We start from the raw sequence: 16,254 nt of genomic DNA, 5'->3' as shown, positions 1-16,254 counted from the left end.
ACCCCCCAGTGATGCTACTGGTATGAGGTATAGCATCTGGATTTTAGAAGCTTCTAGGTGATTTTAATGTGATACAAATTAAGAATAACTGGTATAAACGTACTGTTTGGGGACATTTAGTGGCAAAAAGAAGAAAAGACAAGTATTTTAAAATAAAATATATTTTGTTTTCAACATAGAGGACTGAGGAACATGCATAAACAAATGGAGATCATTGATGTCAAAAATTTCCAGAAGCGCAGGGAAGGAATGGGAGTAAGACAATAGTAGGGAAGGTTTGCCCTAAAAAGACATTGAAAAAGTAAAAAAAAAAAATGACCAAGCATTTTCCCCTCCAAGTACAAGAGTGAGATCTCTTTTTATAATATACGATTATTGGAGACTATGCAAATTTAAGTGGCCAAGGATCTGTGGTTCTTGAGAGAAGAGTGTTTTTAAATTCTACCACAAAATGTTCAGCAGCTACTTACTGAACTTTTCTGTTTTTTTGCTCTTTAAAAAAGAGTGTTAATATATTAATTCAGCAATAGATAATCCTTCCCAATAACCAGGGTACCAGTGTCCCAGTATTGGTGTCCAGTCCCAGTTCTGGGGAGATTGAATGCTTACAGGCAATGGGAGCTGAGCTGGGTGGGAGGTGCTCTTCCTGGGCATGAAGGACGCCCCTCGCCAACAATGGGCCTCACCTTGTTACGACCGGAGTCTCTCTACCCTCACTGGTCTTTGCAGAATCATGACTCTAAAGTGTCTCCTAGACAGAGTCACAAAGCTCACAGAGTTGGTCTTCGTGGTCTCTCATTTCATCCCCCTCCACCAGCCTTAGTCTCCACGTGCTCTTCCCCGGGTGACTTGAGTCTACTCTGTTTCAGCATCAATATACGGCACGCTTGTCTCCATTGAAATGAGCCACATGGGTTCTGTGCCTTCAGGAGTTGGGGTGTGTGTGTGCGTGTGTGTGTGTGTATGCATCTGTGTGTGTGTCTGTGTGTCAGTGCTCTAGTGATCTGTGCTAACTTAATGCGTAACTGTTAAAGGAAACCCACAGCCCCTTTTCCTCCTCCTCCTCCTCCTCCAGCTTTTCTGCCTCCCTCCTTTCTCCTTAACATCTCCCTCTCTTTTCTCTCTTATTCCCTCCATCTTAGGCACTGAAACCCTGAACCCTTTATCAAAATGAAAGAAGTGATGTACGTGTTGAGACTTGAGAACCAACCCAGTGACCATAATACCTTTACTGTGTTTTCTACCTTTTGTTAAAGGCAAGTCTGATCTTAAACATACCAGGACATTTCTACATACTGAGAGGGAAATCACATGATCAGTTATTACCAGTATGTGATAGCATGAGTGAGTGGCGTGCAATTAAATTCCAAAAATCAACTAATGTGTTTAAATACTGCAGGTACAACATGACCATGGGTCATTTTCCTGTCTTTAAATTCCCCAATTCTGTAAACTATCTGAGTTTTCTCTTTTCATGCTTTTTAAAGTCTTTATGAAATAATAAAAATGTTCACAAGCTATATACTACCTTAAAAAGAATCTTAAAATTTTTCTGATGACAATAATGATGCATGCAGCTGTATAAAGCACTGTCAAAAGTCTTGTAGTGTCCCAACCCATCCCCCCGTCCCAGCTAATAGTTTGGTGTACATTTTATCATATTTCCATTATCACCATCTTCCCTTTACATGTATGTATGCATTTTTAAAAAATCCACCTGGAGATATTTCTAAAATCCATCACTTTCCAAAGGACTAGCCCCAGGGAATAGGTACATGAGCTTGTCTAAGGATTTTAATAACTTCTCATATTTTGATGTGGGGTAACCTTTGCCAACAAATGTCCGTTTAGTCAAGGCTATGGTTTTCCTGTGGTCATGTATGGATGTGAGAGTTGGACTGTGAAGGAAGCTGAGCACTGAAGAATTGATGCTTTTGAACTGTGGTGCTGGAGAAGACTCTTGAGAGTCCCTTGGACTGCAAGGAGATCCAACCAGTCCATTCTAAAGGAGATCAGCCCTGGGATTTCTTTGGAAGGACTGATGCTAAAGCTGAAACTCCAGTACTTTGGCCACCTCATGCGAAGAGTTGGCTCATTGGAAAAGACTCTGATGCTGGGAGGGATTGGGGGCAGGAGGAGAAGGGGACAACAGAGGATGAGATGGCTGGATGGCATCACTGACTCCATGGACGTGAGTCTGAGTGAACTCCGGGAGTTGGTGATGGACAGGGAGGCCTGGCGTGCTGCGATTCATGGGGTCGCAAAGAGTCGGACACGACTGAGCGACTGAACTGAACTGAACCCAAAGTTTGGGCTTCCCAGGTGGCCCTAGTGGTAAAGAACCCGCTTACCAATGCAGGAGGCTTAAGAGACATGGGTTCGATCTCTGGGTCAAGAATATCCCCTGGAAGAGGGCATAGCAACCCACTCCAGTGTTCTTGCCTGGAGAATCCCATGGACAGAGGAGCCTGGCAGCCCATAGGGTCCCAAAGAGTCAGACATCACTGAAGAGACTTAGCACACATGCAACCCAAGATTTATGATAATTCAGTTCCTTTAAATGTACATGTAGTTTTCTTGACTTATTTAATAACTTGAAGTCTCTAATGGTATTTGGTTATTGTTTAAATCACTTGTCTTATTTTGTATTTCCTTGGCTTATATCTCTGACCACGTCCTTATCAAAATATCCTGATTAGTAGATTTTAAAAAGTAGCATCACTACATACATGACTTAAAAATGTTGGTTGACTTTTGGTTTTTTCACTCCTGTCTGCATCATGAGATTCTACCTGCGATGATTTTCCCCAGCAAATAATTCATCACTGGGATTACTCATAACCTTTAGTTTCAAAATTCATCTCTTGCTATTAAGTTTCATTATTTTGCAGTATCTGTGGCTCTTCTGAATAATGAAAAAATGAAATGAATGATATACAGATAAAGTGAAAGTGAAGTTGCTCAGTTGTGTCCGACTCTGTGCAACCCCAAGATGGCAGCCCCCCAGGCTCCCCCATCCCTGGGATTCTCCAGGCAAGAATACTGGAGTGGGTTGCCATTTCCTTCTCCAATGTGAGAAAGTGAAAAGTGAAAGTGAAGTTGCTTAGTCGTGTCCGACTCCTAGTGACCCCATGGACTGCAGCCTACCAGGCTCCCCATCCATGGGATTTTCCAGGCAAGAGTACTGGAGTGGGGTGCCATTGCCTTCTCCTGATATACAAATAAATTCCCTTTAAAAATTATTGGAAAAAATATCTTTTATTTAACCATGCCTAGTACTTTGGGATATTCCAGTGAGCTCTACTTATAAAGATGAGAAATCTGGAAGTTCCTCCACCTTCTTTCTTGTCTTTTTTTTTTTGGATTGAATGAATTCTGTTTTGTTTTAGTCCAGAAAAGTCATACCTTTGTTTCTAAGTTACCTAAAATTTCAACATGTAAATTTTACTTTGCTAAAATCTAAATTTAATGTACAGTTGTATCCTCTTCCAAATAATACAAAGACTTTCAAATGTTTTTATTCTGATTTCCCCTCCTGACTTACTTGCTATTTTTATCAACCAGATTTTAGCTCTGTTTGCTTGCTTTTTTTAACCTCACAAATTAGACATCACCATTCTGTTAAGATTTCCTTATCTTCATCTTTTTTTTGCTTATCATCCCTACTTATATTCAGAGCTTCTGGGATGAAACCCTAGTTCCTATCATTTTGGATTGGTTGACAGTCTCCATGATATACAGGTCATTAGTTAAATGTGTCAGGAAGAAAATGAGAAGCCCCAGGAAATAGCCCCACACATGCACAGAGCTGCCCCCAGGCCTAGAAGCGTCCTTGTATGTTTTCCTCCCACTCTCTAGTTAGAGGCTTTTATGGAGTAGAGAGGAAAAAGGAAATCTTATAGAATCCTGAAGTTAAATATATTCACTTTAAAGGATTGTTTCTTATTCTGAGACTGTATTTGTCCTAACTTTTGTTGCCATTAAAATTACCTTTATTTTGTAAAATAATGGATGGTGATGATAGTTGAAAGTTTTTTTGGTTTTGTTTTTTATTCATGAGGTTTGTTTTAAGTTTTCCATGCTTGGCAAGTATAACATTGCCGTTCACAACCCAGATTTTTTGAAAATTTACGAGTCCTTGAAATCCTAAACCACTACTGTAGACAACTAACTGTGAGTTTGGTATGTGGACATTGAAGCATGTATTCTTGGTTACATTAGGGGCTTTATTTGTTATTCAGATGTGGACAAATCCTGTAGTATTAGTAGTATTTTGCAACATTATGTTGTATTATCAAGTAGTCCTTCGGAGTCTCCCAACGATTGAAGTTATGTCTAAGAACTTCTTCCATAAGGCTGGATCTATACGAGCAAAGTGATCTGGGTGCTTTTTGCACACCTTGTGTACAACTGGTGATGTTTATGCTCCCAATTTTTAAAAAAAACACTCACAACCAAATATTTGGCCAATAACTTACTATGTGTCTTTCTCATTTGAAACATGAGCAGGTTGAACTGCTTTCCAAGTTTGTTTTCAACACTAATGTGAGTTGTGATTGCACTTGCACATATGGCAGGATACAGGAAGCTTGGGGCTGGTGCACTGGGATAACCCAGAGAGATGGTATGGGCAGGGAGGTGGGAGGGGGGTTCAGGATGGGGAACACGTGTACACCCGTGGCGGATGCATGTTGATGTATGGCAAAACCAGTACAATATTGTAAAGTAAAAAATATATATATAAATTAAAAAAATAAAAAATAAAAAGTCTTAAAGAGATATAACTATTTCATATGTATTTATATTGCATGTAAGTTTCACACTATAAATTTAGATGCAGAAGACACTCATTTTTCTCATATGGGCTCATTTAAAAGGCTGCATCTGTGATATGGGCACTGCCATCTTAGCAGATGCTGTTTCTTCCTTTCCCTGTGAGTGTTCAGTGTGGAGCCTACACTAGAGTTCTCATTTCACTGCTGTAATGAATGGTCATGTTTAAATACAGTCACATTATTTATTGCAAAGGGTCACAGAACTCATCTTTGTAATGGTCACATGCTTGACACTGAAGTTGTTATGTAAACATTCAGTCATTGTGACAATGTAGACAAGCGATGACTACTTGAAGATGCACAACCACAGATTTTGGAGGCCTCTGAATTCATGACAGAGTTGTTAACTGGCAGTTTTGTTATTTCCTATAAGTACAAGGAAAGGAAGTATTACAGTTACTCATACCCATTTGAAAGAGGAAATTAACATTTTCTAAAAAATTCTTTTTCAGTGAAGGAAGCCCGTCCCCCAGAATGGAGCTGCTGCACAATATCGACCCAAACTTTGTAGATACTGCACCCTGTGAGTACGTTGTTTATTGCTGCTAACTTATGTCTCTTTGGCTTACAAAGATGGTTTTATTGCCCAGTGGCTCTCTAGCCTAATTCTCCTTTTCCACTTGAGTTCGCTGTAAAGTGAACATTTCTCCATGGCACCTGTGCCACCAGTGTCCCTGGGCTTTGTTGACAGACACGGTGAATGCTGCTAATGAGCTATGTGAGCTTCTAAGCCTGTTCCCTCCCCGAGCCCCAGCTTTCCCATCTATAAAAGGAGAACCCATTGCTGCCCTATAAATACATTCTTCGGTACCGTTTTTCTAGATTCTGTATATGTGCGTTAGAATATGATACTTATCTTTCTCTTTCTGACTCACTTTACTCTGTATGATAGGTTCTAGTTTCATCCACCTCATCAGAACGGACTCAAATGCATTCTTTTCATGGCTGGGTAATATTCCATTGTGTATATGTACCACAACTTCTTTATCCATTCATCTGTCGATGGGCATCTAGGTTGCTTCCGTGTTCTAGCCATTGTAAATAGTGCTGCATTGAACAATGGTGTATGTGTATCTTTTTCAATTTTGGTTTCCTCAGGGTATGTGCCTAGGAGTGGGATTGCTGGGTCATATGGTGGTTTTATTCCAAGTTTCTTAAGGAATCTCCATACCGTCTTCCATAGTGGCTGTATCAATTTACATTCCCACCAACAGTGCATGAGTATTCCCTCTTCTCCACACCCTCTCCAGCATTTATTGTTTGTAGACCTTTTGATGATGGCTATTCTGACTGGTGTGAGGTGATATCTCATTGTGGTTTTGATTTGCATTTCTCTAATAATGAGCAGTGTTGAGCATCTTTTAATGTGTTTGCAATGGAGAAACAGACATAGAGAATAGACTTATGGGGAGAGGGGAGGAGAGGGTGAGATGTATGGAGAGAGTGACATGGAAACTTATATTACCATATATAAAATAGATAACCAACAGGAATTTGCCGTATGGCTCAGGAAACTCAAACAGGAGCTCTGTATCAACCTAGAGGGGTGGGATGGGGAGGGAGATGGGAGGGAGGCTCAAAAGGGAGGGGATGTATGTACACCTATGGCTGATTCATGTTGAGGTTTGACAGAAAACAGCAAAATTCTGTAAAGCAATTATCCTTCAATAAAACAATAAATTACAAAGAAAAAAAGTAAGTCAGAGAAAAGCAAATATTATATATTGCTACATATATGTGGGATCTAGAAAAATGATATAGATTATCTTATTTGCCAAGCAGAAACAGAGACACAGATATAGAGCTCAACCATATAGACCCGAGGGGGAATAGGAGACGGATGAACTGGGAGATTGGGATTGACATATATACACAATTGATACTATGTATAAAATAGGTGATTAATTAAGAAATATTGCTATGATGACAATATCCCCTCAGCTTATCTATGGGTTCAATGCAATCTCTTTTAAAATAGTGGCTGGGTGCAAGTTGAGAATAGTTTTTACATTTTTAAAATTTAATTTTTATTTTAGAGTGGGATGTGCTTGATCTACAATGTTGTGTTGATTTTGGGCGTGCAGCCGCTGGTTCAGTTGTACATATGTGCTTGCACACTCAGTCGCTTCTGCCGTGTCTGACTCTTTGCAGCCCTATGAACTATAGCACCCCAACCCCCAACCAAGGCTCCTCTGTCCATTGGATTATCCTGGGAGGAATCCTGGAACGGGCTGCCAGTTCCTCCTCCAGGGGATCTTCCCGACCCAGGGTCGAGCCCATGTTCCTCCGTTGCAGGTGGATTCTTTATCACTGAGCCTCCTGGGAAGCCCATACGTGTACATGTATCTGTTCTTTTTTTGATTTCTTTTCTCGTATAGGTTATTACAGAATACTGAGTGGTTTTTACATTTTTTTTCAGCTTTGTTATTACTTCCTTTTAGATCTTTTTGAAAAGTGAAAATTATAGAGGGCGGCTCAAGAGGGAGGGAACACGTGTGTGTACCCATAGCTGATTCATGTTGATGTATGGCAGAAACCAACACAATATTTAAAGCAACTATCCTTCAGTTAACACTAAATGTTTAAAAAAAAAAGGAGACCCCATCTTTGAAAAGCCAGTTCCCTCTCCGAGCCCCAGCTTTCCCATCTATAAAAGAAGAACCCATCTCTGAGCCTCCTTGTAACCGTCAGCGTAGTGCTGTTATTGCCCCATTCTTACCTGAGAGTGTCAGAACCTCCTTCCAGAAAACTCAAGGCCAAATCATCAGCTTGAGCATGAGCAAAAGGGGTACAACAAGGCTGTATATTGTCACCCTGCTTATTTAACTTCTATGCAGAGGACATCATGAGAAACGCTGGGCTGGAAGAAGCACAAGCTGGAATCAAGATTGCCAGGAGAAATATCAATAACCTCAGATATGCAGATGACACCACCCTTATGGCAGAAAGTGAAGAGGAACTAAAGAGCCTCTTGATGAAAGTGAAAGAGGAGAGTGAAAAAGTTGGCTTAAAGCTCAACATTCAGAAAACTAAGATCATGGCATCTGGTCCCATCACTTCATGGCAAATAGATGGGGAAACAGTGTCAGACTTTATTTTTGGGGGCTCCAAAATCACTGCAGATGGTGACTGCAGCCATGAAATTAAAAGACACTTACTCCTTGGAAGCAAAGTTATGACCAACCTAGATAGCATATTCAAAAGCAGAGACATTACTTTGCCAACAAAGGTCCGTCTAGTCAAGGCTATGGTTTTTCCAGTGGTCATGTATGGATATGAAAGTTGGACTGTAAAGAAAGCTGAGTGCCAAAGAATTGATGCTTTTGAACTGTGGTGTTGGAGAAGACTCTTAAGAGTCCCTTGGACTGCCAGGAGATCCATCCAGTCCATCCTAAAGGAGATCAGTCCTGGATGTTGATTGGAAGGACTGATGTTGAAGCTGAAACTCCAATACTTTGGCCATCTGAGGTGAATAACTAACTCATTTGAAAAGACCCTGATGCTGGGAAAGATTGAGGGCAGGAGGAGAAGGGGCGACAGAGGATGCGATGGTTGGATGGCATCACCAACTCAATGGACATGGGTTTGGGTAGACTCTGGGAGTTGGTGATGGACAGGGAGGCCTGGCGTGCTGCGGTTTATGGGGTCTCAAAGAGTCAGACACGACTGAGGGACTGAACTGAACTGAAATCAGCCAGCACATCATCCGATCAGGCTGCCCAGGTGCTTCCCAGACCTGCCAAGTCTCATAAACCTGTGATTTTCCTGGCAATACTGCAACTTAGCTTGATTCTGCCAAGTGCCTAAATTAACCCAGAGGGAACCCTTTTAATTCCTGCAGGGAGAGAGGCCATGTGGTGCTCCCACATCCCCATAGGTTGTAATGCGTGCAACAGCCCTTTATAAATACCATGCTAGTGGCCCTGATCCCCCTGTGTCATGAGTTAGGACCTAGAAAGTGTTGACTATTAGACCCTTTGCCAGGATCTGTCATCATCCCTCGTTGTGAAACTGTCTGCAGGAAATATTGCTCTGACATTCCCTTCATTCCTTTGGGTGCTCCCGTCCACTCTTTTAGACATACCACTTCCCCGTGGTTCAGGCTCTTCTTACTCTTTTTGTCCTCTCCAGTCTGTGCTACAACCTGCCTTAGGATTTCCCTGCCCGGAGGATGACCGCACAGTAATTCTGAGTGTGTCACCAGACATTTGGGGCCCAGCTCTCCTTGCCAGCCTCACTCTAGGCCCTTCCTCCATCTTCTCACTCTCCTAGACACTTGCCATTTCCAAGTATGCAGATCGTCATCCTTAGGTCTTGAGCATGCTTTTCCCTATTCCTTTCGCTGCTCCTCCAGAATTTTCCTCATCCCTTAAAACCCAGTACACTTGTCCCAGTTCTGTGAATGCTTTCTGAAAACCCCAGAGGAAACAGTACTCCTTCCTGTCCACATATATGCACCTTCATATGCTGCTGCTACTGCTAAGTCGCTTCAGTCGTGTCCAACTCTGTGCGACCCCATAGACGGCAGCCCACCAGGCTCCCCCGTCCCCGGGATTCTCCAGGCAAGAGCACTGTAGTGGGTTGCCATTTCCTTCTCCAGTGCATGAAAGTAAAAAGTGAAAGTGAAGTCGCTTAGTCATGTCCGACTCTTCGCGACCCCATGGACTGCAGCCTACCAGGCTCTTCCGTCCATGGATTTCCAGGCAAGAGTACTGGAGTGGGGTGCCATTGCCTTCTCCAACCCCTTCATATATGTCTCTGTATATGCTATGCTAAGTTGCTTCAGTCATGTCTTACTCTCTGTGACCCCATGAACTATAGCATGCCAGGCTCCTCCGTCCATGGAATTTCCCAGGGAAGAATACTGGGGTGGGTTGCCATTTCCTCCTCCAGGGGATCTTCCCGACCCAGGGATCAAACCCAGGCCTCCTGCATTGCAGACAGGTTCTTTACTGCTGAGGCACTGGGGAAGGCCATATCTCTGTATGGCGTTGACCACATTTTCCTGTATGTGCCTACATTTCCCACTTAGCTGAGAGCTCCCGGACTTCAAGTTTTATGCAATATTTATCTTTCCATCCTCATAAGTTTACACAAAAACCTGGCACTTGGTAGGTACTCTGTGAGGATTATTTAAAGACTGAGTGAATGGTTGGAGAAGGTCTGGGATGGAATAAAGACCACCTAGAATCATTAAACCTGGAAAGGAAATGGTCCTGAGATAGGGAAGAATGGTTACAGGATGGAGAAATTTCTATTTCCAATGGAGTAAACATATGTCAATAGAGGCAAGGGTAGTAATATATCCAATATGCTAGCCACTAGGCTTGTGCAACTACTGAGCACTTGAAATGTGGCTAACTGTAGATCAAGGTGTGTGTGCTGCAAACCTAAAACAGTCATCCGCTTTTGAAGACTTCGCACAAAAAACTATAAAACATATATATATTATATATATATATATATTATTTATTTATTACTGGTTGAAATGGCAGTGCCCTTGTTGCTCAGCTGGTAAAGAATCTGCCCACAATGTGGGAGACCTGGGTTCGATTCCTGTGTTGGGCAGATCCGCTGGAGAAGGGATGGGCTACCCACTCCAGTACTCTTGGGCTTCCCTTATGGCTTAGCTGGTAAAGAATCCGCTTACAATGCGGGAGACCTGGGTTTGATCCCTGGGTTGGGAAGAGCCCCTGGAGAAGGGAATGGCTACCTATTCCAGTATTCTGGACTGTAAAGTCCATGGGGTCGCAAAGAGTTGGACACAACTGAGCGAATTTCACTTTCATTTCCCTTGGTATATCAAGTTTAAATATATTGATTGTAAGTTCATTTATTTCCTTTTCCTCTTTCAATGTGCTTAATAGAAAATTTTAAATCACACATGGCATTTGCATTACATTTCTGTGGGTCTAGAAGAATTGTTCTAGAAAGTACTAGGAAATGATTTGATCAGCTTCAGAGGAGCTTCAGGTCTGTGAGAGGATCACAGACCTATGGTTAGCTACTATGGAGATGCATCGATTGTTTAAACTCTTCTCTGCCCCAGCACACCTGGAGATATGACACATTCCAGCCCATAGCTGATTCACTGGAGCAGTGATGCATAGCCAGGGGCCAGTCAGGTAAGCGTCTCTCAGGGTGGTAAGAGAGAATAAAGGGGAAGTAGGGATGGTTTTCACAACCTCTGAGTAGCTTAAGGCACTGCAAAGCCCAGTATGACATCCAGGCATGTGCTGAAAAGGCTGCCCACGCCATAATGGCTGTAAGATGTCCTCACAGACTAAGTTCCACCTGCAAATGAGAAACTTCAACCCCCTTCACTCACTGAGCTGTGTGTTGTCTTGGCATCAGAAGTGGGAGCTTGAGAACTGTATTCCTGTGTGATGGGCCACAGTGCTGCTTGCCGTGGGGTTCTTAGTATAACCTGCCATGAATTTTTGCCGTCTTCCTCAAAGTGCCCCTAGCAAGGTAACAACACAGGCAAAAGATTTTTCCAGAGTAAGAATTGGGGCATGGAAATCAGGAGAGAAAACTGTCTTCATCTTGTCATTCATAGATTATGAGGTCTGGAGCAGGTCCCTTCACTTTTCTGGAACTTGGTTTCCCACGTATTAATTGATGAATGGAAACCCTTCGCTGCTGTCCCAGATTTAGGACTTCTTCCTGGCCATCTGCTCCTGCTCCCCACCTCCTGGAAGCCCACCCCAGGCCTTCCTGTTGACCCTCCCTACTGCTTGAGGACTCCTGCTCTAACCCCTGAGTGTGAGGAGGGGCATTGTCAGGCCCTGGCATCAACATGGAGCCATATTCACTATCGGTTCACAAAACCAGAGCATTTCCTACTTTCTGTGCCTGTGGGTAGCAATGTGCCACCTCCTTCTCATCCCTGTTCATGGGCAACATCATGGGTCTTTTCTGCTCAGTTTTCATATCCATTTCAACCCACTGTGGGGCAGAATTAGAAAAAGGGGATCTACCTTTGGGGTCCTGCTCCTTTCAAGGATGACAATACAAGCCCAGTTCCTTTTCTGTGCAGTTAATTTGTGGGAGGGAAATTAAATCCAGCTATAAGACAGTATATATTTGTAGGACAGTCAAGACTGCATGTCATATTCATAGAATGTGTTTTATGATTATGTTCTAGAGGCTTTTGTGGAATAAAATCAGAAGGTAGCCCATGTAGGGTACAAATGAAGGAGAGACGACTGGGTCACTGTTATCATGGAAACATTTCTTTGCTTTCTAATGCCAACACTTCTCATATGGTTTGTGCTTACTTATGGGAGAAGAGAGTAATATTCCACCCCCACCTTCCCCAAAGCCACTTCCTTATCTGTGATGTGAAAACTGAATTAAGTGACATCTGAGGTCCCTTCCAGCTTCAGCATTGTGTGGGTCTCTACAGAAGTAGGACCAGCAGAGCAAAGCTTACCATTTCTTCTTTGTCACTCTGCTGGAAAAGATGCACTTGTTAATAAGCAGTGGAATAGCCAAAGACATGTTTGTAAGTAGACGAACACAGGTGATAATGTTAGAAACAGTGTAAGAGTTAGTCGCTCGGTCACGTCGGACTCTTTGCAACCCCGTGGACTGTGGCCTACCAGGCTTCTCTGTCCATGGAATCCTCCAGGCAAGAATACTGGAGTGGGTAGCCATTCCCTTCTCCAAGGGATCTTCCCGACCCAGGGATCAAACCAGCATCTCCTGTGGCGCCTGCACTGGCAGGCAGGTTCTTTACCATCTGAGCCACCAGAGGAAGGTAAACATTATAAGAACTCAGTTCAGTGCAGTCGCTCAGTTGTGTCCAACTCTTTGCGACCCCATGGACTAAAGCACACCGGGCTTCCCTGTCCATCACCAACTCCCGGAGCTTACTCAAATTCATGTCCATCGAGTCAGTGATGCCATCTAACCATCTTGTCCTCTGTCTTCCCCTTCTCTTCTCACCTTCAATCTTTCCTAGCATCAGGGTCTTTTCCAATGAGTCAGTTCTTTGCATCACATGGCCAAAGTATTGGAGTTTCAGCTTCAACAAAAGTCCTTCCAATGAATATTCAGTACTGATTTCCTTTAGGATTGACTGGTTGGATCTCCTTGCAGTCCAAGGGACTGTCAAGAGTCTTCTCCAACACCACAGTTCAAAAGCATCAATTCTTTGCCTTTCAGCTTTCTTTGTAGTCCAACTCTCACATCCATACATGACCACTGGAAAAACCATAGCTTTGACTAGATGGACCTTTGTTGGCAATGTAATGTCTCTGCTTTTTAATATGCTGTCTAGGTTGGTCATAGCTTTTCTTCCAAGGAGCGTCTTTTAATTTCATAGCTACAGTCACCATCTGCAGTGATTTTGGAGCCCCCCAAAATGAAGTCTGTCACTGTTTCCATTGTTTCCCCATCTATTTGGTGTGAAGTGATGGGGTCAGATGCCATGATCTTTGTTTTCTGAATGTTGAGCTTTAAGCCAACTTTTTCACTCTCCTCTTTCACTTTCATCAAGAGGCTCTTTAGTTCTTATTTGCTTTCTGCCATAAGGGCGGTGTCATCTGCATATCTGAGGTTATTGATATTTCTCCCGGCAGTCTTGGTTCCAGCCTGTGCTTCCTCCGGCCTGGCATTTTGCCTAATGTCCTCTGCGTATAAGTTTGCTCCAAGCACTAGAGTAGTGTGAATTATTACACGATTTTGTTGTTACTACATCTTTCCCACCTTTGTGGCCACTGTTCTGAAACATCACTGCATCACTCCAGTTTTCCATCTGCTGTCTCTCCTTTAGTGGGTCTCGTTGGCAGTGGTGAACCAATGTCTCCTCCTATCATGGATTGTAGGAATTGATGTTAGACTTTTCTGAAGGAAGTCCTGCCTTCCACATAGGACCAGAGCCCCTCAAAAGCTGGCCTCTTGCCTTGTAGCATCTATACCACCTCCCCCTTATTTTAAGAGTACAAGTCACCACAGAAGCCCTTCCTACTAGCGGAGTTAGGGTTTTTTCCATGGCCGCATACCTTGGTAGGTTGTGGCTTTGATATTAACAGTAAAAATGTTTCCAAAAGACTGGTGTGTACACGCACACACCAGAGGTCAAAGGGTGAGCCAGGAGATTCTGCAGTAAAGCATAAAGAAATCTCAGAGAGCCGTAGATCATACCAATGAGGATGGCTACAGGAAGGGAGGGGTGGAGGAAGGAGAAGAACGGCTATTGAGAAGGATGTGACTTGGAGCGCTTGTGCACTGCTATTGGGAATGTAAACTGGTACAGCGCTCTGGAAACAGTGTGGCAGTTCCTCAAAAATGTAAAAATAGAACTGCCGTGTGATCCAGCAATTCCATACCTGGATATATGCCCAAAAGAATTGAAATCAGGGACTTGAACAGCATTGTTCACAGTGGCCAGAAGGTGGAAGCCACCCAAGTGTCCACTGAGAGAGGGATGGATAAACAAAATGTACTACATACAATGGAGCATTATTACTCAGTCCTAGAAAGAAAGGAAAATTCTGACACATGTTGCAACATGGTTAAACCTTGAGGACAGTATGGTAAATGAAATATGCCAGTTACAAAAAAAAGACAAATACCGTATGATTCCACTCACATGAGGTACCTAGGGTAGTTGAAATCATAGAGACAGAAAGTAGCACATCGACTGGTGTACACACCAGTCTTTTGGAAACATTTTTCTGTTAATATCAACGCCACAATCTACCAAGGTATGCCGCTGTGGAAGGCAGAATGGGAGTTGTTGCTTTTTAGTGGATATTGAGTTTCGGTTTTATAAGATAAAGAGTTCTGTGGACGGATGATGGTGATGGTAGCACACGAATGTGATCATACTCGATGCCACTGAACTGGACACTTGAAAATGGTTCAGACAGTAAATTCTATGTTATGCATTATATTGTACCAATATTTTAAAAATTAAAAATAAATGAAATTTAATCCCCCTGCCAAAAGCATAGAAACTCCATGAAGACAAGATCTATAACTTTTTCTTTTATTGCCGTATTTCCAGTGCATAGCACAGGCCTACCATTATACTAAGTCCTCAATAAATATTTGTTCATGAACGATGACTAGACCAACAGGTTATATAGTCTTTGTTTTATTGTATCTTAGCCTTTCTTGAACCTGAAAGTGCCTCCAGATGGCAATTCACACTCTCCTCTTAAACCCTGAACTCACATCCTACATTTTGTGCCTAAAAAAAAAAAAAGCCACAAGCTGCTTTTTATTTTAATTAACGTTATCACATACAGATGTTTGAAACTACTTATCCAGCATATAAATGCCCACCCTCACCCTTCCCCTCATGGAAAATATCCAGTGATGTGGCATTTTCCCTGCCCACTTCACCTCTTTCCCCCAGACTTCCTTGATGGACAAATGAAAGAAAGTGAAAGTGTTAGTGACCGAGTCATGTCCAACTCTTTGGGACCCCTTGAACTATAGCCCACCAGGCGCCGCTGTCCATGGGATTCTCCAGGCAAGAATACTGGAGTGGGTTGCCATTCCCTTCTCCAGGGGATCTTCCTGACCCAGGGATCAAACCTGGGTCTCCCGCACTGCAGGCAGATTCTTTACCGTCTGAGCGACCAGGGACAAATACACATAAATAAAATCCCCCGGCTGGTTTCAGCTCAGCTGGCTTCCCCTCTGAGCCGAGGGTGCAGCTGCTTCTTGCTGGTCTCTGTTCCTGTTTCCGCCTTTCTGGAAAGCTCCCTTTCATTGCTGGCCTGGGCACTGGCTCTCTCAGTGCCCGCAAAGCCGCCTCTGCTTTTATCTCTCTTGCCCCGGGCCCCCGGCCAGTGTCAAACATATGGTTTATAATCGCTTCCCCGTGTGCTTTGAGGAAACCTCTAATTCATCTTCAGAGGCTCTGTTTTCAGGTGACCTTGCATGGACACATTTTGGTCTCTGTTCAGGTAGTACCTTTTCTCTTCCTTCATTGCTAAGAGTAGATCCTAAGAATTATTTATTCTCCCCTCCTATCCTCCCATGTCTTTAAAGGGTTTCTTTCTAGCAGGTCTCAGGGTCTGTCTCCAGCTGTGCAGGGTGGGCCGTGGAGGAAGCCTGTGCAACAGCCTGGGGCGAGGGGATGGTACTGTTGAAGGTGATTTATGGGAAAGCCTGGAAACATCCAAAGGGTGGGGAGCAGCCGTGATCCTGGGTTAGGCTCCGAGGTCCTACAGGTGTGAATGCCACTCGGCCTGGTTCTAAAGCACTCTGAAGCCCCAAATTCTGTGGTTCCCCTCGGTTCTAGTCAGCCAGTTCTAGTCCCTGTCCTGCCTCAAACCAGGAGGAGAAATTATTTCAAAGGTATTAGTCTGCCTTAGAGAAAATGTATATGCTCATCCTATATACCCAAGGCTTGACCTGGGCTATTCTGCGGTAAAGACGCTACTCCATCTATGACCAC

The 16,254-nt window shown here is 43.2% G+C and overlaps 1 protein-coding gene across 2 annotated transcripts in view; it reads left to right on the top strand.

The window, feature by feature from the left end:
• The window catches only part of ARSB (arylsulfatase B), a 183,940-nt gene that overhangs the window by 111,727 nt on the left and 55,959 nt on the right, over positions 1–16,254 (top strand). For both annotated transcript variants that reach the window (XM_070377261.1, XM_070377262.1), the window contains exon 6: positions 5,288–5,358. In XM_070377261.1, coding sequence (XP_070233362.1) covers positions 5,288–5,358 — 71 coding nt within the window. The remainder of the gene's footprint in view (positions 1–5,287; positions 5,359–16,254) is intronic.

Source organism: Bos mutus, chromosome 10 (assembly GCF_027580195.1).
Source record: "Bos mutus isolate GX-2022 chromosome 10, NWIPB_WYAK_1.1, whole genome shotgun sequence".
NCBI lineage: Eukaryota > Metazoa > Chordata > Mammalia > Artiodactyla > Bovidae > Bos > Bos mutus.
This window is presented reverse-complemented; position numbering and strand designations above follow the sequence as displayed.